The sequence below is a fragment of the Schistocerca gregaria genome, chromosome 8 (assembly GCF_023897955.1).
Source record: "Schistocerca gregaria isolate iqSchGreg1 chromosome 8, iqSchGreg1.2, whole genome shotgun sequence".
Classification (NCBI taxonomy): domain Eukaryota; kingdom Metazoa; phylum Arthropoda; class Insecta; order Orthoptera; family Acrididae; genus Schistocerca; species Schistocerca gregaria.
In genome coordinates this window covers 493,172,514-493,200,256 of record NC_064927.1, presented here as the reverse complement: position 1 = coordinate 493,200,256, position 27,743 = coordinate 493,172,514, and the positions used below count along the sequence as shown (strand labels likewise).

Here is a 27,743-nt window from a genome sequence, read left to right as displayed (position 1 = left end):
CTTTCGCAGCAATGCAGGCTGCTATTCTCCCATGGAGACGATCGTAGAGATGCTGGATGTAGTCCTGTGGAACGGCTTGCCATGCCATTTCCACCTGGCGCCTCAGTTGGACCAGCGTTCGTGCTGGACATGCAGACCGCGTGAGACGAAGCTTCATCCAGTCCCAAACATGCTCAATGGGGGACAGATCCGGAGATCTTGCTAGCCAGGGTAGTTGACTTACACCTTCTAGAGCACGTTGGGTGGCACGGGATACATGCGGACATGCATTGTCCTGTTGGAACAGCAAGTTCCCTTGCCGGTCTAGGAATGGTAGAACGATGGGTTCGATGACGGTTTGGATGTACCGTGCACTATTCAGTGTCCCCTCGACGATCACCAGAGGTGTACGGCCAGTGTAGGAGATCGCTCCCCACACCATGATGCCGGGTGTTGGCCCTGTGTGCCTCGGTCGTATGCAGTCCTGATTGTGGCGCTCACCTGCACGGCGCCAAACACGCATACGACCATCATTGGCACCAAGGCAGAAGCGACTCTCACCGCTGAAGACGACACGTCTCCATTCGTCCCTCCATTCACGCCTGTCGCGACACCACTGGAGGCGGGCTGCACGATGTTGGGGCGTGAGCGGAAGACGGTGTGCGGGACCGTAGCCCAGCTCCATGGAGACGGTTGCGAATGGTCCTCGCCGATACCCCAGGAGCAACAGTGTCCCTAATTTGCTGGGAAGTGGCGGTGCGGTACCCTACGGCACTGCGTGGGATCCTACGGTCTCGGCGTGCATCCGTGCGTCGCTGCGGTCCGGTCCCAGGTCGACGGGCACGTGCACCTTCCGCCGACCACTGGCGACAACATCGATGTACTGTGGAGACCTAACGCCCCACGCGTTGAGCAATTCGGCGGTACGTCCACCCGGCCTCCCGCATGCCCACTATACGCCCTCGCTCAAAGTCCGTCAACTGCACATACGGTTCACGTCCACGCTGTCGCGGCATGCTACCAGTGTTAAAGACTGCGATGGAGCTCCGTTTGCCACGGCAAACTGGCTGACACTGACGGCGGCGGTGCACAAATGCTGCGCAGCTAGCGCCATTCGACGGCCATCACCGCGGTTCCTGGTGTGTCCGCTGTGCCGTGCGTGTGATCATTGCTTGTACAGCCCTCTCGCAGTGTCCGGTCAAGTATGGTGGGTCTGACACACCGGTGTCAATGTGTTCTTTTTTCCATTTCCAGGAGTGTATGTTTCCCTAGGAAATATGAAGAATGGAGTAATATCATTACTTCCAGTTGATATACATGTTGCTAGGGTTACGAGCTCACCTCTTTCAGCAGAGCTTATCATTCCAATTTTGTTTCATACCTTTTCTTGCTACCACTCTGGTTTCTGTACAGTTGTGATCCCCTTTTCATCCATAGTCCATATATATTGAGCTTTCAATTTCAGTCCATCCAATACCTAGCTTCCTAGGAATTTTATATCCACTTAGAACATCAAGGACTTCATCAGTGGAAGCATTACATTCTCTCGCTTTTTGACAATACCTATCTAAGCTCTGTACAAGGATGTTGACTTTTTCTGGTGTGGCGGCTAGGCTTCTTTTGTCGTTGATGTGAGCATGTAGTGCATTCTTTATGTTCTGCTCAATATACTTTTCTCGTTCCGTATTTCTCTTGTAATTCCTCATTGCAAACCTTGAATGAAGTGTGTCAGAAAGTAGTTAAAAACGTCAGCAGATGCCTATGCGAAAAAAAGCGAATGAGGTGTAAGTTGGCATACGCCACATGGACTATGCCAACTGCGCCTAAGCCAAGGTACCAACTTGCCCCAACAACACATTTTAGAGAAGATGGATGCCTCGCTGCAACACAAAAAGCTTTACAAAGCAGTTCAGTGATTTAATACAATTATTATTGTCTCCTCTACCCATCACAGCTGCTTAAAATTCCCAGGCATGTTCTAGAACTTCACGGAATAACAAAAACTTAAGAGTGAAAGAAAACACAAGCAACATGAACCCTTCCTCTCTAGGAGCTCTCATCAGACTGAAACTACAATTTAAGGTACAACGTCGTTAGTGAGTCTGACTGTTGCGATCCTAGCTCTAAGTCCTTACAGCTGTAGAAAAAAGAAGCAGTGTGCTAACTTACCCCATATGCCAACTAGCCCCGGTCTCCCCCATAGATGATTGAGCCATTTAATGTAAGCATAAATTTAGACTATTTCTACTATGAATGAAACACAATGTGTATAAATATTATTATTTCTACTCATGTAACGTTAGCTGCTATGATTTTTATCATGAAGCAACCAGGTTGCGCAATAATGTATTGTATGGACCGGCAAATATTGTGATAACACTGATTCATACCATATCCTAGTAACTCTTTGCTATTGGGATGAATGGAATTCACAATAGACAAATAAATAAAATTGACATTGATGTATCGTCACGTTGCAGTTTGGAGAAAAGCATCTACTTCGATATTTACAGCCTTTCAGCACAAGTCAATGTAGTGCGCGGAGAGGAAGATTAAATCCAATTGACTGCTGGGAATTAACAGGGAGGTATACGCAAAACTGTTTAAAACTTGGTCTTCTTCCGGAAATCCAAATAAAATTAAGTCCGAAACCTCTCTTAGATTACAACAACAGACAGTGTCAAAACTTCATAAAGATGTGCCCTAAGATGAGGGTCCAAGAATGATATATGAAAAAAACCTTGACGCAGGTTACAATCATGGAGGTAGGGAAATACGCAAATGCAAGTTTTGGAAGCTTGTAAGACCAGCCTTGACGGCGTGCAAGTTTATTACTAACCTTTGGCGTATCAAGATTTGTGGCGTCACGTGTTATCTTTGGTTTGTTTGTAGTCAGTGTGCGCACGTGTGTTTGTGGTGGTTGATGTGTGTAGATGGTAGTGCGAATGAAAACTGTGTAGTACGTCTTGTGCTATCGACGTCCAAACCATGAAGACTGTAGACCAGCAGACACTGCTAACGAATGGACTGAAAAATTTGTTTGGCCAACATTCCTTAAAAACACTGTGTGCCGAAAATGTTGCGGTCAGTACATGTTAGAGAAGTTATAGATTGTTTTGTTTGGGCTTATACTGGTTTTAGAAAGAGTTAAGTTGATAGGACGATGTATGCAAGCGACTGTAAAAGTTGTTAAGTGGTGAAATTGCATTATTTTATTTGTAAGATCTACTTCGTTTTTATCTTTGAAAGTAATTGCTATGGACATTATTGTAGAAGAAATGAATTAAATGTAGTCTGAAAATCTGCTCTTGCGAACATTTACGTTGTACGGGTAGACTTACGTTGCCTTTACTCTACCTCTGTTTAACTTTGTTATTCTTATGCACTGTAACCCGAGCATGCTTAATTTATGGAGTCGGAGATTGCGTCTCAGTAGAAATATGTATGACAGAAAGAGTGCGTGTCAGAATTCGATGTGTGATCTGCTATAGTACCGCTTTTCGTAAATGATGGAAGCTAATTTGCACAGTACGTTGCTTTCTGTATTAAATTGTAGGCTCCACCATAAGAAATTGATTGAAACTGTTGGTAGCTTTGCTGAAAGAAGGGCCATATTAGCCTTCTTAAGCCCTACACTGATTTAAAGTTCACATTATCGCCCTAATCATGTCTTGAATGCAGACTATCTTATGTGCTATCAAGAGCATTATTATTGTCACTTGCTAGTATTTAGAGCAACAGATTTATATTATGGATTGATCCTATTCTCTCCATAGAATATTATAGAAGTGTCCATGCTTTCTGTATCATCTTGTGTTCTAGAACTTAATGGAGGCAGTCTGTTCTCCAAACCAGTTCCAGTACTGTTGTATAAATTGATTGTTGCATAGTAACCTCTGCTCATAAGTGTTCCATTTTAGACATCAGTGTTATGTGGGCTGGTAAAAGTTACATATTGCACCCACCTTTGCATTTGTTGGTATGGAGCAGATGTAAAAATTACACTTTGCTACCAGTCAATTTGTTACCACAACTAGATATTCCACTTTTACATTTGTTGGCTTTGCCAACTTGCAACCAAATTGTCACTAACCCACCTTAGACCTGGAGCTGCATTACGGATGAGTCTGTCATAACCAAGGTTTATGGGGGGGGGGGGGGGGGGGGGTCCAATACTTAACTAGCCTGTGAGCCTTGCAGATTCCATGGTGATTCCAGAAATGAAAAGTAAAATGAATTTCACTTTTCTAGTGGCTGCGTTTGAGACCTGGGACTATGTCATGGATTAGTCTGCCTCCACAGTCAAGATTGTGTGTGTGTTCACTATTACACTCTAGTGTTGTGAGCAATGCACTTATGACTGAACTGTCCAGGAATGACACAAGACCAGAATTTAATCCTGCTGCTATCTCCATCAAACATTCGAAACTTAAGACAAGTCCAAAGTGATTACTCACAACTGGTGCCTTTGATTGACTCCTGGGGCATTACAGCAACATCTGATTACACCCATCTGCTTTGACCAATGACATCAAAATGGCGGAAATGACTACTTCCATTATATGCAAAATGATGACAGTTACATCAGTACATACACATGCTGATAAACGAAAACAAAAATAAAAATGACACAATAACTTCTCACTCCAAAAATAAAATGGGACTAACGGGACAGCCTCAGAAAATTGGGGGTTTAGGGCAGGACAGCTATACAACAAAAAAAAAGAAGAAAAAAATACTGCACCATCCCAAAACGAATAATGTAAGAAAAAGGCAGGATTTCACTACACCAACAAAACCACAGGAATCGGACACTTCCCTTGACGTATATAGCTCAACCACAGCTACCGATACCAATACACCAACACCTGCTGTTGCTACTAAGTAATTGTGTAGAAAACAGGACACAGGGACCATGAGTCCAACCCACATTTTAGTCAAAAATCAGTTGATTGTGAACTACCACATTTACAAGTTTTACTACACCTGTATCGCTTACATGTGCATATGACGATATGTCATGTAACAGCAGTATTTATATCAGGGGATTTTGCTAAATGGCAGTAAACTGCAGGGAACTACCCCCAGAGAATCATATGGACATATGACCGAAAATACGTTCCAAGAGGTACAACCACGTAAATTTGGAAATAAAAGGTCTGTGCCACTATTGATTTATTATATTAGGACATGTTTTAAAAAAAAATTGAAGATGGTCATCACTATCCGAAACACGTAGTCTAAGGATCTAACAATTTTGTGGCCATAGATAGAAGTAAAAATATGTAAAAGGTCTTTGACATTATAGATTTCAGTGGTTGCCAGCACACACGAGGTAAGTGGGAGTGGTTTTATTTGTACTAGTGTTTTTGCTCTTCACTCTTTAAAAGGGCAGTAATGTTCATGACACATCGGTACCAAGCACTTCCACTTTATTGTTGTTGCTGACACTCTCTGGTGTGGACATTTGTCGTGTCCGAGAGATGATGGTCTGGTATAGTGACCAGCAACAGGTGGATATGGTCTTTGCATATGGACAAGGAAATAATGATGGGGGTGAGTGGCAGTAAAACTACTGGGAAAAATATCCTGGTAATCATGAAAGGCAGGTGCACCTGGCATGTACACAGGCCTTAGAGGAACAGGTGTTGAACACCATCGTATGTGACCCTGGTATCAGCACTAGGCAAGTGGCCCACCAGCATGGGGTAAGCCAGGTGACCGTGCGGAACAGCTCCTATGTACCACTTACAATGCGTATGGGGATTACCTGTGGACTTGCTCCACAGTGATGATTTAATCACTGGTTCGTCTCACAACCCACTGTGGTGCTGGGATTTCTGTCATCTGTCCAATTCACAGATGAGAGTAGTTTTACGAAGAGGTTTCATAAACCTTCACAACACCCACCTGTAGCCCACAGGATATAACCACAGTGTACAGTGGCACTGAACCATCAACACCATTTCAAGTTCAGTGTGTGGGCGGGGATTATTGGCTTATGGAATCAGTCATCCTTCCATAGTGCGTCACGGATGAGACATATCTGCATATCCTGTGGGTGACCTTTCCTCCCGTGCTGGTGGCATGAAGGGTAATTTGGCTACTACATGATGATGCTTCAGCCCTCTTTCACATATCCCTGTGGAGGCACCTTGGCAACTTCCCTTCCCTTTAAATTTCTGTGTTGTGGGGGCACCTGGAAGAAGTCGATGTGTAGAGCCCATACTGGACAGCTAGACAATGGACTGAAGCGTTCGTGGCGCCAGTGACACCAATTGACTGCAAGATGGCACATCCCAATGTGGCCTGTCAGTACTATTGTGTCATGGTCACACATGTATAGAGGTCTGTGGTAGCCACTTTTAATACCTTCTCTGATGGTTGTCTCATCACAACAAGATGTGGATTCCATTGTACTGTACTGGCATAGTGAAGTAATACATACTCTGTACCACAGACAACACACATTTATGGCCATAATTCCATATGACTTCCTTTGTTCCTTAATCGTATCAGGGATTGTTTCCTACAGTTTGCCCCCCATTAGCAAACTCACCTTGTATATTTCAGGATCATATCAGTTAAAGTATGGCTGAACCTAAAGCTAATGCAGAGTCATAGACACAAGGAGACTGGAACTACATGTACCCATCTACCCGTAAATGAACCAACCAAGGCAGAGGCTCATGTATCTTTAAGTGATTCCATTGTGTCAATGATGCAACTATGAGCCAGTATGATGCTATTATAACGACATAGGAAAATATCACAGAAAATACAGAACAGGAAGAGAACAAATCAAATGAGATATTTAAAACAAACTTCCATAGTCAATGGACTCCTAGTCTCAACACAGACAACCAACTGCTCGAAGGAGAAAGGCATTATGAAATGAAAAACCATGAAAAAGGGCACAAAGTGTTTTAGATTGTGTGGGCTCCTTTTTTACTAGCATTGCAATGATCTCTCTCTCTCTCTCTCTCTCTCTCAATATGGACGTTTTAAATTTGTTATAAGGAAACTCACGTGATCCAGAATATTGCTAGTGTGTGGGACCCACATAAAATAGAACTAAGAGTATATTGAACATATGCAGAGGGGGGCAGAATGAATGGTCACAGATTTATTTGGTTTGTGCGAGTGTGTTAGGGATGCTGAAGAAACTGAACTGGCAGACTCTGGAAGGTACATGTAAACTATCCTGAGAAAGTCTGCTAACAAAGTTTTGAGAGCTGGCTTTAAATGAGAACTCACATAGGGATCGTGAGGATAAATTAGAATAATTACTGAATGCACAGAGGCATTCAAGCAATCGTTCTTCCCATGCTCCATACATGAATGGAATGACAATAATTCCTATTAACTGATAGAATGGAGTGTACCCTCCGCCATGCACTTCGCATGGTTTGAAGAGTATGGTCGTAGATGTAGAGTTAGCCAAAGACCAAACCTCCATACACTGTATACACTTTACATCGATGGAAAGATGGGGTGAAATAAAAAGCATCACATCTCTAGTAAGATGCCTTCCATAAAGAAATGTGACTACGCGCACAGGTGAGGGCACCATCTTTACGTCTCCAGGAGAGACATCTTAAACATGGTGCACATGTACAAATTGGGTTGACTCAAGGGAGGACAGGCCTAAAGTTGTGTATGCTGCTTGTAGGCAATCTCTTTCAACACTGCCTTCCAAGCAGTTTCTACCGCTCTGCCATATTGGATAACATCCTGTTCCACTTAACCACAATTGACTGTATGGCTGCCAACAACATTAACACTCAGCTCCCTCATCCATCCCTCCTCTGTGGACACCTTAACACACCCAACACGTTACAGAATGCCAGGCTCAGAGGCTTAAGTTTTAGAGCCTCTCACAACCGTAAGAAATGTGCTTCATGATGAGGTGATAGTATTACTGGGGATGAAGGGGGTGGGAGGGGCCATTCCTGAACATATGTATCTCTATATGGCCCCCAGTTCAAAGTTGTGCTCAGTGGAAAGAGGTTGACGATTTACTTTGTAGCGACTACTTCGCGGTCTGATACACCTAGTAGTGTGAGCAGTTCCCAAAAAATGGGCTCTGAGCGAGGCTATGTAGACACTGTAGAGGCAAGTGAATGAGTTTGCACAGTATGACAACACTGTAGGTTGAGTAATATCACATTCCAACCATCATCCGTGAAGCCACTGTGGTTTGTATTTTCCAAATTTTAGGTTCAGAGCACCAGTGACAAGATTACTTGTCATGATAAAGTTTATTCCAGTCGTTGCTCTCAAAATTATTTAGCCATTATACTCGTTTCGACTGTATCGTAATATCAGTAACCCATAAATGTTGCTTCGCCCAACCGACTGCACAACATCCTAGTCCATCCCTGCACCACTTCCAATCTCAACCCCCTACCACAAGGATCATATTCCTGTGGAAGAGACAGGTGCAAAACCTGACCACTTGACCCATTCAGTGTTTCCTATTCCAGTCCTATCACAGATTTATCCTACCCCATAAGAGGTTGGGCCACTTGTGAAAGTAGCCATGCCATTTACCAGCTGTCCACCAGGATGAAAGGCCACCACCAAACTGTTTCCGAGAGCAGAGTAGACCACCCTTTGGCACAACATGCAGCTGAACACAACACCCTTGATTTCAATGGCTGATTCACCACTTGAGCCATCTGAATCCTTCCATCCACTGCGTGCTTTTCCGAACTGTGCAGGTGAGAGTTATCCTTTACAACACACAGTCTGCTCCCGCAATTGTGCCAACTTTAACCCACAATAACATACTGTCTCCACACCCTCCACCCAACAGCTTCCACCCCCTCTGTCCTATCACCTCCTCCCCATTCTTGTCCCCCACCCTGTTTGTCGGCAGCCCTCCGCCGGTGCACCTGCCCCTCTTTGCGCGCTCCTCTCATTTTTTATTCCTCTTTCCCTACCTCCCTGCCCCACAACCTCCTGATACTGCACCAGATGTCACCTAGTCCCTGCACATTCCACCAGACAGTGCCCCTCTCTCTCCCCATCTGTACACTACTGGCCCTTCCCCACACCCTCCAGATTGCTGCTTGCATCCCTGTACGAGTGTTTACTGCTGAGGGCTGCGGCCAAAAGCTATATGCGATTGCCTTTTGACCGTGCCTGTATGCAACTTGAAGTACCTTCTTTATGGTAAGTAGCAATCTGTCTTTTTATACATTGTTGATATTCCTACCTGTAGTTTAAATTCTTTCGTGCAATATCAATGAGTCACTTTTGGAATCAGCCAACTCATACAAATACCTGGATGTAGTACTGAGGGATATGTCACATAGGTTCAGTTGTGGGGAAAGCACATGGTAGACTTCAATTTATGGGTAGAATATGGGCGAGTGCCATCAGTCTGCAAAAGAGATTGCCTAGAAATTACTCGTCGGCCAGTTCTAGAATATTGCTAGAGTGTATGTGACCCGTACCAGATGGGACTAACGGGGGATATTGAATGTATACAGGGGACGACATCATGAATGGTCACAGATTTGTTTAATCCATGGGAGAGTGCCATAGAGATACTGAAGGAACTGAACTGGAAGTCTCTTGAAGGTAGACATAAAGTATCCCAAGATAGCCTATTAACTAAGTTTCAAGAACAGGCTTCAAATGATTACTTTAGAAAAACCCCATATGTTTCGCTCATATAGGGATTGTGAGGGTAAGATTACAATAATTACTGCATGCACAGAGACATTCAAAGAATCATTCTTCCCACACTCCATATGTGAATGGTACGGGAGGAAACTGTGGTAACTGTTACAATAGGACATACCCTCTACCGTGCACCTCACATTGGTTTGCAGAGTACATATGTAGGTGTAGAATGCAGGTGGAATGAGGTGGCTTGAAGCAGCACGAAGAATGTCCTCGCGTTGTCTAAAGGGACAGCACACAGTGGCAGCTGGGAGTGAGAGCACTGACCAGTGGCCATGTGCCTGATGCGTAGCCAGAGCGAACAAAACATTCTGCTCCCTCTTCAGCACAGCAGGCGGCCAGTGCATTGCACTGGCAGAATGTATGTATGCACATGTCACGTTCTCTAGTCTTTCTCTTATTATTTTACAGAAACTATCTGTGATTTTTTTTGTTACTGATAGCCTCATATATCAGCACCACAATGAACTGCCTATCATTTTGTTAATAGTCGTAGTTATTGTGTGATTTTGGAGTTACGTACCCCATTGCAAGACATTTGCATGGTTTACAATTAAAAATTGGAGTCACTTTGAATTTACATTTGCTGGTTATAAAACACAGGTAACATGTTGGATTTTTCCTTGAACTTAGGTGGTGTTAGATATCTGTCTCCAAATTCAAGAAAATGGATCTGTGCAAACAATATCCATGTGCTCAAACAACTTGGCTGTAGCGAGTTATCCATATGTCATATTTTACAAATGGTTTGAGATACTGAAATGATATGTTGGCAGATGGTAGTACTCAAATGTGGTTTGGTGGCTCAGTCCCGGACTACAAATCCAGAGGACTCGGATTTGATTTCTAGTCAGTCCTTGGATTTTTATGTCACTTATCACTTTTTTCACCTCTGGTAGTGTTTTTCGATGTGAAAAATTCTGAGGTATGCCATGGTTCGGAATCCACGTTAAACTGTAGCTCCCCGTGTAACTGCCTGGGTAAGTCAGTTCAGAGGTCACAGGTAGGCAACGGCATACCACCTCCGACAGGGGCATCGCCTAGTAGAGTTCTGTGGTGGTCAAAACAGTCTTTGGATTGATGACTACTTTCCTTTAATACACAAAGAGAAAAGTATTTTGGCACGTGATTGATATGCAAAATCTTCATATGTATCATGATGTAAGTAAGTATAGACATTTTCATTGGACTAATGTTGTTGTTGTATTTTTTATTTTTATTTTTTTTATATTGAAGAATTTACTATCAATAGCTGGTGAAGGGAGAAATTGTGTTGGTGTGCTTGTGATTTAGGTTTACGTCACAATTGTGAGCATGTTAGCATGTTAATTAAGTTATGAAAACTCTACTATGTTAGGCAAAAGAAGCAAAATTTAACATGGTAACAAGACAAATGCAAGTGTTACTCTGAACTCAACACTCATAACACTTCTCTGAAGGAAAAAAAGAAGGTTAACAAGTCAGGTGAAACTAAGTTGCCACTTTTTTTTTCCAGTGCAATCCTGTAACCTGTGTATTTCTACCAATGAACAATTGAGACTGAAACTTGCCAGAGGATTTCGTTCTACGTCTCAGTGTTCTGTGGATTATGGAAAAAAATATCTTCATGGAAAATAGTATATCAACTTTTTGTTCCTGTCCTTCTGCAAAATGAAGGACCAAACTTATTTATTTAAAATATCTTATAATTCAGCAAATATATCGATAATCTAATCTGTTTTCTTCTTGCGTAGTAGTCTGCTGAGTTGTGTCAGTCGTAGTGGACTCAAAGTTTTAAATATACGGAATAGTTAAAAGTTAAATAATTGTCTCAATGAGCACACACACACACACACACACACACACACACACACACACACACACACACACACACACACACACACACACAATATCAATGAAATTATCTGCCATGATACAGCTTCTGCCAGTTATTGGAGAGAACTGGAGTCCTATTAACTTCTCTTCAAATAGAGCACTGCTACTCGACACAAGGTTTCCCCAGCAAAAGGACCACATTAACCTTTCTGCAATTGAGTCTGTGTGTGTGTCACACTTTATGAGAGTCCGCTGTGTTTGCACAGACAGGGCAGTCAATAATTTCTCTTGGAACTGGTACTCTGTATAGGTTTTTACACAGTAAGTATGAAGCATATACTAATTTTTTTGTTTGACTCTGTATTCTTGTGTTGAGAAGCAACACACAGAGTTCTTTACTGGGCTCAAGCAGCTAACCTTTTTTGTTTAGCATCTCTAGACTTTTTGCAGCTTGTGTTCTGCTATTTAAAACATTTATTTTATAGCTCATGCTGGCTAATTATCGGATTATGACTGAACTCAGTTAGTGCATGGCAGAATACGCTGCCAAGCACCCTCAAACCTAAACAAGAACAATGTCATAACAACAAGATATTTGTCATTTTTCTTCCATATTCCATTTGTAAATTGTTAAAAAGTAAAGGAATAAATACAAATTTAAAAAATAATAGTAATAAGGTGCAATAATTTTAAATAATTCATGTTTTCAGAAGCTGTCCACTGAGAACCGACAGGCACTTCTCTGCTACATATCACACTTGCTTATACAACCCAGCCTTACTGAGCAAGTGGCAAAAAATTTCCCCCAAATTGTGTTGCAGTTGCTTCACATAGCCAAAGACTGGAACAAACTGCAGACACTTTTCAGAAATATTAGCCCATCTCTTCATATTATGATATATGAGAATGAAAGTGAAAGACATAAGAAAATCTGTGTGGCTCTTGGAAAGCTAATAATGTTTCACCCGGATGCACTAAGGTATTAGTGATTTGTTTTAATAATGTAATATGTAGCAATAATAGTGTTAACAATAGATTAATAAACAAAACAAGTATTTGCAGACGCTGATCTGCAACTAATTGATGCACGATGCAGAGACCCATGTTTTTGTACACAAAATTACGCTAGCTTTTGAACAATCATTCTTTTTCTAGTTGAATTACCAACACTGACACACGTAATGAAAAAGGTTCATATATGCACATCTGTGGTAACGTTGACACAGGTGTGAGATTGTGCATCAAATTAGAAAAGATGTAGTAATTTGAACACTAGTGAATTTTTTTGTACATTTATGTATGTGTGTGCACCAACCATCAACCAGCAACCAGTTCCTTATACTCCCATTTTTGTTTATTCTTTTCATCATGGAATTTCCATTAATGTAGAGTATATATTTCAAGTTGCACATATTAAATTTCTCTACTATTTATATAGTTCACAGAGACAATGTTACACTTTTTGTTGCAGATTCAGCTTGGAGTATTTTGAAAAATATCCTGCACCATTTACGTATCTTTTTTCACGTTCAGAAGTTGCTTGGAACCGTGCTATATATGTGGACGAACAAGTCTCAGATTATGATATTATTGCATCGTGCTACAGCTTTCTGTCCACCTCCTGTGATCATTTTCGGCAGTGTTGGAATTGGGCTGCATTTACTGAGTTATTGAGAAGATACAAGCATAACAAAAAACTGATGTGGTAAAGTTAAGCACTTGTTTCTAGCAAATTTTATCTGTCCTTTTTGCACGAGCTGAAAAAATTGTATTAAGTAAGTAAGAAATCTGTATTAATTATTGAAGTATGTGTTCTTAAGGTATTTCAAACACTTCTCTTTCTTGCAAAATTTATATTAGATATTAATTCATGTTGTTATATTGTAAGTCAGTATTGCCATGACAAGTAGGCTTGTTGGATGTAAAATTGTAATTGAGGAGTTGAGAAAATCAACATTTCTTGCAGTTTTGATAAAATGTTAGATTAATCAGCTATGGAAACCATGGACCTTATTGAGATGGGTGACTTGCATTCCTAAACGATACAAATAGGTGCACTGCCGAAATGGAGGTCTGGCTGTGGAGAAGCCAGACAGAGATGTGATGATCTGACATGTGGGTTAATGGTGGCATCATCGTAGCTAAAGTATTCTACAGGTCAAAAAGTGCCCTACCCACACCTCTGTGGCTACTCGGGTGGAGGGTGAGGGGACGGCTAGTGTTCAGTGGGTTGAAGAGAGAGTGGAATGTTAAATCCTTAACCAGCGTACATGTCAGGAGCTCAGGTGTGTATCCAGAGTGTTTTTCTTACACGAAAAATGAGAAATGCCATGCCAGGATTCAGAGAAAAATGGGTTTGTTCCCAAGAAGTACCACTAATGGGTACAATATTCATGAAAACTGGCAACAGCCACAGAGTGAACCGCACGTGGTATGGAAAGAACATTTTGCCTTCAATAGGAAGGACTGGTGGACATGTCCAGAGGCTAAGAAAGCCGGCAGGCAAGAGAGAGACCCACAGTCACGGCCGCTACCTCACTGACGCTCTCACGCACCTCAAGTGGTGGCACCCAGTTGTCGCGTCGGTGGGTTTGTGGCAGAAAGTTGGCGTCTCTCTCTCAGCAGTACCGTGGTGACATCCATAGCTCAGTGTGATAGCGTGGGAGATAGCCACAAGTACTGTCGAGTTGTTTACATAACTGTGCCACTGTGTGTGGCTAAGTTAAAATGATGGAAGCAGAATATGATAAAAAAATTTACCATTATAACCCATTACCATGTAAATCAGGTAGGAAGGTTAGAGAATTTAAAAAGAGAGGTGAATATACTGGAGGTAGATATAGTGGGCAGTAGCAAATTGTGGTGGAAGGAACAACATGATCTCTGGTCCAGAGAGTACAGGTTATAAATACAAAATCAAATAAGGATTATGCAGGAGTAGATGTAATAATGAATAAGAAAATAGAAGTGTGAGTAAACTACTGTCAACAGCATAATGAATACATTATTGTAGCCAAGATAGTCACAAAGGTAACGCCCTGCTACATTAGTGAAAGTTTATATGCCCACAAGCTCCATGGGTGATCAAGAGGTTGAATCAGTGTATGATGAGGTAAAAGAAATTACTCAGATAATGGAGAGAAAAATTTGTAATGGGGGACTGGCATTCGATAATAGGGAAGGTAAGGGAAATAGTTGTAGAATAAGGAGTGTGTGGGGTGAAATGAATGAAAGAGGAACCCTCCTGGTAGGATTTAGCAGAGAGCACAGTTCAATCATTGCTACCACTTGGTTTAAGAATCGTGAGAGAACATAATAAAATGCAACACCTGCAGCTATCTTTTCCATGGTATTTGTTATGTAGCAACCAGTTTTGGTGACTCGGTACACCGTGTGGTTGCAGACATGCCTTTGCTGTTAGAGTATTGTACGGAAGCTGGTTTATAGATGATGGCCACTGATGGAATCATGTATACAGCTGTTCACCCTCTCAATGCCAGTTAAGGTCTGAAGATGGTATACTGAATCACCGAAACTAGTTGCCGTATAATACATAATGTGGAAAGGAAGGCTGTAGGTGTTCCATTTTGTTACGTAAGTGAATGGCCGAAGTCCCACAAACCTGCAGCCAGGAGGACAAACATACAAGAATGTGAACGAAGATTGTGTACATGGAAGAGGCTGGAGACATTGGAATGTTTCAGATTGATTACATAATGGTAAAGCAGAAAGTTCAGAATCAGATTTTAAACTGTAAGACATCTGTAGGGGCAAACGTGGACTCTTCACTGTAGTTTGTTGGTTACTGACTGCAAAATAAAACTGATGAAATTCTAGAAAGGTAGGAAATTAGTTTGGGACCTGGATAAGTTTAAAGAACCAGAAATTGTTGAAACTTTCAAACAGAGCATTAGGCAGCAATTGACTGCAATGGGAGAAAGGAGTGAAACAGAAGATGACTGGATAACTTAAAGAGATGGCATAGTGAAGGCAGCAGAATACCAAATAGACACAAAGGTAAGGCCTAGTAAAGTCCCTGGATATCGCAGGAGATAATGGATATAATTTGCAAAAGGAGAAAAAAATGAACTATGTGAAAATAAATACAGACACACAAAAAATGAGATTGGATTCATGATTATAGAGGAAAGATGGGTGCCACCTGTAAGACAATTAGAGACCTTTGGAGAAAAGAGGAGCAGCTGTATCAAAATTAGGAGCTCAAAGGGCAAGCCAGTATTAAGCAAAAAAAAGGGGAAGGTGGAATATGTAGAATGGCATACAAAGGAAATAGATTTGAAGGCAATATTACAGATTGAGAAGTGGAATTAGATGTTGATGAGATGGGAAGTGTAGTATTGTGAGAAGAATTTGATCAAGCACTGAAAGACCAAAGTCAAAAACCAGGGTCCCTGCTCCTTTGTTTTCATTTTACCATTTACACAGATCATTCTCCAGAACATTGTCAGTGAATTACTGTATTTGTAAGACATAAAGTGATGAGAAAACAGTGCAAAAATGAATATGAATAATGTCATATTGACCTTCATTTAACTGATGATTAAGTAATGAGGAGTAATCTGAATGATCGCTACTTGTACCGAGGCAAAACTTCTAATTTTCAGAGGATGAACAAGTTAAAACTTGCTAAATGGGTGTCTACACACAATCAACATGTCCCTTGACAAACATCATCTTTTTTAGTATTTCTTGTGAATAGCTAATCACATTCATCAAGGAAGATGGCAAACATTGCTTTCTATATGTTTTTACTATTCTGCTTGTGTCACGTCTCTGGGTGATCCAACTATTGACACACCTTTAGAAAAAACTGTTAATAATTTATGTGCTTGTATGACATTCCAGTTGTTCTAATACTTGATAGAGTATCCATTAACTGGGTATAACCTCCAACGTAATCAACAATGTAAGATAAACCAATATATTTTTTGTGTGTTGACAAACTGCCTCAATTAATTTTCTTTTTTTTTTTTTTTTTTTTCCCCCCCCCTCTCTCTCCCATTCCAGGGTTGGTCTTAATTGTTTAGCAACTGTGACTGGTATGTCAGACTCGGAGCGGCAGTTCTTGTTGCTTGGACAAAAGGCCGCTGAAAATTATCTTATTGAGTTTGACGAATACATGGAAAAACTCAGTAATATCAAAGTCGTGTCATCAGACATTCTTGAAGCACCTTCAACCGACTCATGTTCTATGCTGGGATCTGTTATTACAGTTGCTGGCTTTCAGTTTCCAGTAGTTGATCCAACTAAGCAGGTACCTGGATATATTCATCCTGATAGCATGTTTCTCATATGTGTTAATTAGTTTGTAAGTTCAGTGTAGAATATGGTATGTATAATATGGTGTGTATACATTACTGAATGATGGAATATGTCAGCAGCTTTTCAAAATTGGAAAGATTTTCAACGCAGAAAAGCAATTACAGTAGAAACTCTCTTAACAAGCACCTCCCATAATGCACAATTCGCATAATGAGCTAAACAGATTGCAAAAAAAAATGACTCACTCAACGAGTGGTGTTTCCCACGAGTGAAAGCAATTTAGTGAGTGTCCGCTTGCACCAATAGCAGTTGCGTGGGATCCGGTGCAGCCATTGGTGCGCGTCTGCCGAGCCACCCCTCCAGTGGCTCTGTACCTCGAGTGACCCTTGCCGTCGCAGTACATGGCAGCTGGCGGTAGCTCTTCGGCCCACTTGCACTTGGAGCCACTATGCTACAATACCTTCATTCGTGCTTCATCCTTGTTGACATTGAGACAGCTGGACTCTGTATCTTGCTGCATTTTTTGTAATGACACTTCATTTACTTGGTGGCATACAAGTTAAGTAAATAGTCCATTTGTTGTGTTAATTAGGTCTCTAATGATTTCTGCTTCTGTCCAGCATTACTACAAGGACAATTGGCACACCACTCTGTAGCCCACCTCTCCTTACCATTGTGTACAAAGTACACTACAATCTAAGTTTAATTTCGAGTGTCTTGTTGCCCTTTACACACCATGACCAGTTGAGACCTTTGCTCCTCCATTACCTTCACTACAAAACACAAGCCTATGCATATTTCTGCAGAAGACTGAAACCACACATGAACAAACAGTACCATGTGAGAACACTGAAAATGCAGCTGGCACTGACCTCTCTCATTGCTTCAGTGTGTATATGGAAACAAAGCTGTGCAGTGGTCAAATCACAGCACAGCCTGATGGCATCATGTAGCCGGCATGACCTTGAGGCACCTATGTACCTGTTTTGGTGATGGCCGCTTTAGTCTCATATCAAGCCAAAAGTAGGTGGTGATTAGCGCCCAAAAAAAGACATCTTTCTTAAGTTGTGGACTCTACTCATTCTCTTTGGTTCTCCTCTGTCCCCTGCAGGGTAAGCATTTCTTCACTGGTGCAAGCGACTGGCAGTGAACAGCAGTGAATCGCCTACAAATGTTCCATTTTCTCCAGTTGAATGAGGCTTCATGTGCAGCATGTTTACTAGTTACAAATGCCCCACCATTTGGATGCACGGGTAGAATAAGATTTATCCTTGAAAACATTACACTTCTTCAGTTAACTGCAAAGTCTGTATTTGATGGTTTGCAGAGAGATGAGCCCCTCCAACGTGGCGTACAAACTACGGAGCAAAACCTGCGGAGTCTCGCCTTGGCACTCGTCTCAGGTCGTGCTATCTGCCTCCAGGGACCAGTTGGTTCTGGCAAGACAGCTTTAGTTGAACACTTCGCTAATCTCACAGGTAACTACAGGTCTGTTTTATTATTTCCATTTTGGTAAGTCATGGAACCAAGTGTTGTATATGAGTGCAGGTACTTGTTTAAAAATACAGATTAATGTGGACCCGAGACTGCCCAGATAACTGAAAAACGTGTAATTTATAAACACAGATGTGCCTCTCATAAATTGCATGTTTACAAAACATGCTGCATGTCACATCTGAAAACCTGCCACATTATTTAAGTGTTACCCACATGAAACAATGAGTTTAATGTTGTTGACATTTAGCTCCCATAGAAAGCACTAGGCAAATGTATAGACAATCTATAGGCTGCAGACATTTTACAAGGATAGAGTCTTCACATTTCCATGGCTACAAGTTACATTTATACGCTGAAAACCACTGTGATGTGTGTACATCCCATTTGTATCAGTTATTTGGGCTTTCCTTCCATTCCTTTACATACAAATCAAAGGAAGAATGAGTGCTTAAGTAGCTCTTTGCATGCTCTGATTAGTCTTGTTTTGTCCTGGTGATCCCTATTTGGAGTGATATCCTTGGGGGGTTGTAGTTTATTCCTCGGTTCATCACTTAAAGTTGGTTCCCAAAACTTTCAAAATAGGATTTCACAGGACAGTTCATGTCTGCCATCATGCGTCTGTCAGTTCAGTCCTTCCAGCATCTTCATGACGCCATCCCTTGGGCCGAACAAACCTGAGACCATTTGTGCTACCTTCTTTGTATACGTTAAATACCCCCGGTTAGTCCTATTTGGTATGTTTAGTATCTGAAGAACGTGTAACAATGCTGTGCACTCACACTGCTGGCACTATTGTAAACTGTATGAGCCGAATGTGGCTTGACAACACCGTGGGAGCTGAACTGACATGTGAGTCAATTTGTGGGGAAGCAGACTGTCCGAACGCTGTGGAGAGATCGATCGCAGAGGAAAACGCAACACGTGACCAGTACGAGTGACTGACACGTGAAGACATGAAAACAGAGCACAGCAGCAGGTGAAGGATCAGAGTTAGATATACCACGCCAGGACTGTTGCCTGCCCTCCGTTTCATTGTCATGAACTGTTCCACTGCAATAACTGACCCAGCTCCGCTGCATCCAGCTCAATGTTGCTGGCAATAACACTTAAGTGTGCGTCCCGAGCTCTCTAGCAGTATTCTAGCATTGCTTGCATGAGTGCATTTTGTGTGGGCTCCTGTGTGGACTGATTACACTGACCTGGTATCCTTCCAAAGAACCAAAGTCTGCCAGATACTTGTGACCGAGCCTATGTGATCGTTCCATTTCCTATCCCTATAAATTGTTACGTCCAAGTTTTTTCATGAGCTGATCTATTCCACCTACTGCCCATAAATATTATACTCATAGTGTATTATGTTCTTTTGTTTAGTCAAGTGTGCAGTTATTTCTGAACATATAAAGCAAGTTGTGAATCTTTGCACCACTTTGAAATCTTATCAAGATCTGAATATTTATGCAGTTTTGTTCAGACAGTACTTCATCATAGGTAACTGCATCGTCTGCAAAACATCTGAGGTTACTATTAATATTGTCTGCAATGTCATTAATACACAACATGAACAGCAAGGGTCCCATCACACTACCCTGGGACACACCTGAAGTCATTTCTTCATCTGACGATGACTCTCATCCGAGATATCTTGCTCCGACCTCCCTACCAAACAGTCCCAATCCAGTCTCAACTTTACTTGATATCATTTATGTGTATACTTTGATAATATGTGTAGATGTGTTACTGAGTAAATTTTTTTTTTTTTGGGGGGGGGGGGGGGGGGGGAATTGAGAAATACAGCATCTACCTGACTGCCCTGAACCACAGCTTTCAGTATGTCATGTGAGAAAAGAGCAAATTGCACATGATCGGTGCTATTGAATTCTTATTAGTTGCATGGAGGAAGTCATTCTGTTTGAGATAACTCGTGAATTTCTACAACCGTCAAACAATGGAAAGTCAAGGATGGAATGTAACAATATTATGGAAAGGAAAGTCCGAATCGCAGAGATGCTGAGTCACAGATAGGCACAACAAAAACACTGTCACAATATAAGCTTTCAGCCAACAAGGCCTTTGTCAAAAATAGACATGAGACACACACACACACACACACACACACACACACACACACACACGCACGCGCACGCGCACGCGCGCGCGCGCGCGCAACTCACACACACAACTGCAGCCTCTGGAAGCTGAAAACACACTCACAATCTGACTCCTCATAGAGATTCCTTTGGGCCATTGACCTTATATTTCAGCTATTTCTCAATGCTACTGACACTGACGTGTATATCACCCATCTTTTCACTGTCCGCCCCCGGTAGCTGAATGGTCAGCACGACAGACTGTCAATCCACAGGGCCCGGGTTCGATTCCCGGCTGGGTCGGAGATTTTCTCTGCTCAGGGACTGGGTGTTGTGTTGTCCTAATCATCCTCATTCATCCCCACCGAAGCGCAAGTCGCTGAAGTGGCGTCACATCAAAAGACTTGCACCAGGCGAACGGTCTTCCCGACGGGAGGCCCTCGTCACACGACATTTCATTTCATCTTTTCACTGGTACAGGAATTGAATTGGGACAATTCTCCTTGGTTTTCCCATAGCCAGATACAAGCTTTCAGGAATTGAGTAAGATATTTGGAGAAATTAATGTACACCCAATGTGTGTAAAGGACTTAAAGTGCAGAATTTTTGTAGGGAAAAAAGTGCAAAATGACCTAGGAAATGTACATAGGCTACATTTTTATGTGCTTTAAAAACATAAAGGAGTGAATCAGAATTCCCCTTGCCTTTGTGACATGGTAGTGTGAGTAATGTTTTGTCTTCTGTTTTTAAGTGCTACCTTCTAAAGCAATTGGATGTGAAGTTTGAATGCAAAGAAGGGACCTTGTGGAATTTTGACTTACATGCTCCGTATATTTAAACTGTTGAAAATATGTAGACATCTGTTGAAAAAGACATATATTGAAGCTGATTACTGACTGTTGTTAGATCAAAGTTTTTTGGGTGGGGGTATATGCATACTGTTTGCAGACACATTCTTGTGGCCATACTGATATTCACGATACTATTACCCTACTCTGCCACAAAAAGGTGTGTCTGTTTAGCAAGACATGAAAAACCTCGAAACTGCGCACACACACACACACACACACACACACACACACACACACACACACACACACACACACACACACACACGCGCGCGCTTTTATTTCAGTGAGAGCCTATATTTGAGGGATCAGGCTAGACATAGACTGACTGTTGTAACAAGTGGTTAGTAGTAGTGTGTGTATATATTAGGCTAGACATAGATTGACAGTTGCAAGCAGTAAGTACTAGTGTGTACATCTAGTGCCGCCTATTCAATTTAACTATATAACTTTACCTGCCAGAGATTGCTACACAGCAGGCTTTCATACACAACAACATTTCGTAAGTGCATTTCTCAGTCTTCAGAAGGGCTATGGCATCACTTGAAGGAATAGGGTGCTTGGATAGCTTCTTCAGTGGGGCCTGTTCACCTTTGCACTGCCCTTTTTTTATCAACAGTTTTTCAGGTACAAAGCTGGGGTGGCACTCAAAGAGGGTGAGGGAACGAGAATACGGTGGAGGTGATAGGAGAGAGTGGGTGGAATATGTTGGGTGAAGGGTGTGGCAACAGTAGGTAACCGTAGGTTGAGACCAGGATAATTTTGGGTGCGGAGAAAGTGTTTTAAGGATAACTACCATCTGCGCTATTCAGAAAAGCTGGTGGTGGAGGGGAGAATGCAGGTGGCTTGCGTAGTGAAGCAGCCATTGAAATCAGACAACTTATGTTCAGCTGCATGTTTTACCACAGGGTGGTCTATTTTGCTTGTGGCAACAGTTTGGTGGTGGTCGTTCATTCTGGTGGACAGCTGGTTGCTGGTCATACCAATGTGAAAAGTTTTGCAGTGATTGCAGGAGGAAGTGCTGGGTGCGTAGATTAGGCAGGTCTCGCAGCTGGGTCTTCAGGAGGGATATGGCCCCTGTGGCAAGGGGTTGCGGTTGGGAGTGCTGTAGGGATTTACTAGGTTGTTGTTGAGGTTGGGTGGGTGAGAGGGCACCACTTTAGTAGCAGTGGGAAGGGTCTTGAGTATGATGTCCCTCATTTCAGGCCATTGTGAGAGATAGAGCCCTGACGAAGGACGTAGTTTAACTGTTCCAGTAGGGGCTGCTATTGGGTGACAATCTTCAGTGACAACATCTCCCTTGCCCAGTATGCTGAGGGTCTCAGCAAGACCTTCACAGATAGGCAGTATCCCGCAGATGTAGTCCTCAAACAGATATCCTATTCCATTTCTCCATATACCCAAAATCCTCCCACCACCCCAAGAAACAGCTACAAAGGAGTGTTCCTTCATCACCAATACCAACCTGGATTGGAACAACTGAACCACATTCTTCGTCAAGGCTTTGATTACTTATCATTATTCTGTGAAATGAGGGACATCCTATCAAAGATCCTTTCTGCCCTCCTAAAGAGGTGTTTCATTGCCCCTCCAACCTCCACAAGATCCTAGTCCATCTCTATGCTGCTCCCCATCCCAACTCCTTGCCACAAAGATCATATTGCTGTGGAAGACCCTGATGCAAGACCTGCCTAATCCGCCCACCTAGTACTTCCTATTTCAATCCAGTCACAGATTTATTCTACCCCGTCAGAGGCCGAGCCACCTGTCAAAGCAGTCACATCGTGTACCAGCTCTGCTGCAGTCACTGCAAAGCTTTCCATGTTGTTATGACTAGCACCCAGATGTCCACCAGAATGAACAGCCAATGCCAAACTGTGGCCCAGACCGAAGAAGACCACCCTGTGGCGCAACATGCAACTGCCCGATTATTGGAGCATTGATGTTCGTCACCACCTAAACGATTAACTTCCATATCGCTGGATTGGGCGTAGTAGGGAAGGTGATGTGACTCTGTTCCTGTGGCCACCATGTCACCTGACCTATCGCTTTTTGACTTTCGTCTTCAGGGTACATTAAGGAACGTGTTAACATACTTCCACTGCTAAGAATATTGGAACGCCTCATAGAATGCTTCAGTGGTGCTGTGAGACCATTGACAGGCTGTTGCTATATAAGGTATCCCTAACACTTAGATGTGTGACCAGAGGGGCACTTGTAGAACATTTGTAGAGTGCGAAATGTAAACTTGACGAGTTTTCAGTTCTATTCATGCATCTGTCATATTTGTACATGTAATTCTTTGGATAATACAGAGCTATGAAAATTAATGAATCACTTATACAGGGTGTTTCTGCAAGAGTGTTCAAAAATGTAACAGGACATAGAGAATGCTCCACTGAACAAGTTGAGGTAGGGAACCTGTGGTTGGAGAAGGCAGCTTAAGGAGATATTGAAGTAAACTTGCCTAACGCTTTGTCTAGGATTACTGTTGTACAGCTTATTTACAACTAACATGTGTACCAGTTTACATAGACTGTGCTCTTTATTTACATGCACATTCTTTGTTTTCTGCTAGGAAACAAGGAGGATGAGCCTGATTACCTGGAAGCAATGATGCAGGTTTTGTTTGCATTACTGGTCCATAGTGTAGATCTGTTGTATCATATTTACATTGTCCCATGAGAGAATGTGCTATGAATCAGTGACAGACCCATTCATTACTCAGTGCTATTCAGAGATGTACAGTACAATACAATGGAGTGCACTGGTACAATATTTCCTGGACGCTGGATTGGAATAGGCAGTCCTCTTCCATGACCTGCGAGGTCACCTGACTTGAATCCCCTCGATTATTTCCTATGGGGGCGTCTAAAGTCACTTGTGTGCGAGACCCCAGTGGATACGGAGGTGAAGTTAGTCGTCAGAGTTGTAGCTGTCTGTGATGTGATTTGAAATACACCAGTGTTATTTGTCAGGGTGCGTCAGAACCTTGTTCGCATATGTCCTGCTAGCATTGAGATTGATGGCTGTCAGTTTCAACTCATTTTGTAAGGTATAGAACAAGTGATATGTTCATTGTGTCAACGGTGGTATTTGCAGTTAACTAATGTAAATAAAAAAGTACACATTAATGTGATTTTATTCCGATTATCTCCTTAACCTGGTTTCTCTGACTCCAGGTTCCCTACCTCAAATTGTTCAGTGGAGGATCTTTTATGCCCTGTTAAATTTTTGCACGCTGTTACGGATATGCCCTATAGAATCCCTGTATATTGACCTTCTCACAGAATTGCAAGCAGATGCAGTCTCTTTACATTCCCAGAATGTAGCAGTTGCTCATTTTTCCCTCCATTTCGATTATGTGGCCAACAAGATTGATCATCTTATGTACTTACTCCCACCTCAATGATTGTTAATACACAAAATATGCTATAGGCTCCAGTTGATAAGCATCCATAAAAGCATTAAGGTGAATTGTTAGTAGTGCCAGGATAGCTCCGACAGTTTTGAAAAGCTTTACCCCAAAAAGTAAATGTTGGAATAAAATTTTCATTTCCCAGGAAGTTTCACAACCTATGGCTCCTCAATAATGGGCACATCACTTCAGGGTCGTTCTCGATGTATCAATGTAGTTTTCATTACAGATTCAATCACTGTTTTCAGACAGACTGCTAACTTGTTGCTGTTGTCGATGGTGTTGTTACCTTGAGTCCGAAGATTAGTTTGATGCAGTTCTCCATGCTACTATATCCTGTACAAGCCTCTTCATCTCCGAATGACTACTGCAACCCACATCATTCTGAATCTTACTGTATTCATCTCTTGGTCACCCTCTGATTTTTATCCCCCACACACCCATCCAATACTATTTTGGTGCCCCCTGATATCTCACAATGTGTCCCACCAACAGAGATCCCTTCTTCTAGTCGGTTTGCACCACAAATTTCTTTTCTCTACAATTCTATTCAGTACCTCCTCATTAGTTACATGATCTATCCATCTAATCTTCAGCATTCTTCTGTACCTTCTATTCTGTTTTTTTTTCTAAACTGTTTATTATCCATGTTTCACTGCCATATTAGGCTACACTCTGCACAGATACTTCCAGAGAAGACTTTCTAGCTGTTAAATCTGTATTAATGTTAACAAATTTCTCTTCTTCAGAAATGCTTTTCTTGCTGTAGACAGTACATGTTATATCCTCTCTACTTTGGCCATTATCAGTTATTTTGCTACTACTTAAATATTGTCGTTTCTAATTCCCTCAGCATCTTCTGATTTAATTTGACTGCATCCCATTATCCGTGTTTTGCTTTTGTTGATGTTAATCTTATATCATCCTTTCAAGACATTGTCCTTTCTGTTCGGCTGCTCTTCCAAGTCCCCTTAGGTCACTAAAAAAGAATTACAATCCATCCAGAGAGCTCACCACTCTTTGGTGAGTTTGTCCTTGACTACCATGCCCCCCCCCCCCCCCCCAGCCTTTGCAGTACCTCTTTCCTTTCCATACTACATGTCTATTCCCCTCTTATTCTTTTTTCCCCTCTCTTGGTGAACATATCCTGGATAGTTTTGGGTATGTTAACTGAAGTTTCGATATCCTCTGCATCAGAACAGTCCCTCATCTGTTCTTTCATTCTTTCTTCTCCATTTCCTCCCCTTCCTCTGCTTTGGCTTTTGTGGTTTCTCTTTGTTTCTCCTTTCTCCCTGTGTGCTCCTGAAGTTTGGCCCATGCATTTGACGCATAATAGGTGACTGGGTAAGGTGTAGTTCCCAGTCCTGGGTTGATAGGTAGGGTTTGCATGTACCCTCTGGTGCAGGCCAGGTCCAGGGAGGTGTGACTGCTTGAGCTGTTACCTTCCCAATTGTCAATTGGTCCAGTTCACAAGGTGTGACTGAAGGTGTGAACTATCACCTAAGGTGAGTGAGCCCCATCTGATGCGGCCTCTAGTGGGAAGAGCATGCCATCGGAGACACAGGTAATCACGGGGGATTTTTTTTCACACTGAGCCAGTCACCATCTCAGTCTACATCAACTAAACATAAATGGAATGAGGCTAAAGATTCCAAGAATCTCATAGCTGCACTTCAGTTCCCCATGGATTGTGTACTGAAGGAGGTCAGTCCTTATTATTTAGAAAGGTGGTGACACAATTGCAGGCCCTGTGCAGTCCTGGTCTCACTTATGTAATGGGATTTTGCTTCTTGAGACCAATTGTGATTTTCAAGCCCAACAACTGCTCACTGGTTCACTTCTCCATGACTATCGTGTTCGTGTCGAGGCCCATTGTAAGCTGAATTCTTCATGTGGTGTTATTTACACTTGGTTGCGTGATGATCGTGCCTAGGGAGAAATCTGAACTTATCTCTCCTATCAGGGCATCACTGCGGTCCATCGAGTAATGAAAAGGATGACGCATACATAGTGTCTATGTGCACTCTCTTTCTCACTTTTGTTCAAGTGGTTCTTCTGTCAAAGTTTAAGGTAGGCTATGAAGTCGTCATGTTCCAACTGTACATTCCAAACCTCATGCATTGCTACCAGTGTCAATGCTACAACCACAATCATGTGTCCTGTCAAAACACAGCCAAATGTATTACTTGTGGGAGAGATGTTCTAGAGGGTGTTTGCCTGTCTTCTTCTCCCCACTCTATCATTTGTAATGGCAACCATGCTGCCCCATCTCATGAATGTCCCATGTAGCTCGATGAGCAGGCCATTCAGGAGATCCAGGTGAAGGAAAAAGTACCCTACCCTGTCACTCACAAGTTGTTTGCTAGTCGAAAGCCCTTTATTTTACCATCCGGCACTTGTAGTACTGTTCTTGCTATGCCTCGCTCCAAGAAGGATACAACCACACAGATTTGTGACTTCCAATTCACAACCGCAGTTGTGAAATTGCCCAGTAGCATGGTAGCATCTCTGTCTCCTCCTCCTACAGCCGCACACCAAGCTACCAAATCTTTGTCCTCAGTGGTGAAATCAACTGCTACACAACCGGCAGGCTGGAAAAGACAATAAGGAATACTGCCACAAAGACTTTTTACGTCTGTCCAGCCAACAAATATCTGAGTCTTCATCTGCCAACTGTAAAGACCCTAAGAAATCAAACATAGGCAAATGATCTTCTCCTTTCGCCAGCCTGTAGATTCTCTTCATTGGTGTTGTTGCATGATACCCTCACCCGTTTGACCTACATTTCAGTGGTGCACACTACCTACCATTTTTCTGCCCTGGAATCTGCAGGCAGACTCAGCGAGAATACCGATCCCATGGAATACGATCCTCCAGCCTCTGCGCCCTGCAGCTGTGAGTCTTTGAAGGCTGGCACTCGCAGCCGCCTCTTTGACTCCCCTTTATTTGTTCCCTCGTCCCCATTTCTCATTATGACTTCTCTCGAATGGAATGTTCATGACATTATGTCCAACAAGGGAGAATTGTGGCTGCCTTCAGGAAATGAAATTGCGTCCTTGTAGCCCCTTTGACCTTCCAGATTTCCTTTGAGTCCTCATTGATCTTCTTCCCGAGGATAGCATT

The 27,743-nt window shown here is 42.4% G+C and overlaps 1 protein-coding gene across 2 annotated transcripts in view; it reads left to right on the top strand.

Annotated features, from left to right (window-relative positions):
- Nucleotides 1–2,852: 2,852 nt before the first annotated feature.
- Nucleotides 2,853–27,743, top strand: part of LOC126284458 (midasin) — a 481,989-nt gene continuing 457,098 nt past the window's right edge. The window contains exons 1-5 of one of the 2 annotated variants that reach the window (XM_049983379.1): nucleotides 2,853–3,063; nucleotides 12,198–12,466; nucleotides 12,959–13,192; nucleotides 16,516–16,762; nucleotides 18,098–18,248. In XM_049983379.1, coding sequence (XP_049839336.1) covers nucleotides 2,968–3,063; nucleotides 12,198–12,466; nucleotides 12,959–13,192; nucleotides 16,516–16,762; nucleotides 18,098–18,248 — 997 coding nt within the window. In that variant the 5' untranslated portion in view covers nucleotides 2,853–2,967. The remainder of the gene's footprint in view (nucleotides 3,064–12,197; nucleotides 12,467–12,958; nucleotides 13,193–16,515; nucleotides 16,763–18,097; nucleotides 18,249–27,743) is intronic. The other variant, XM_049983380.1, reaches the window with a different exon arrangement.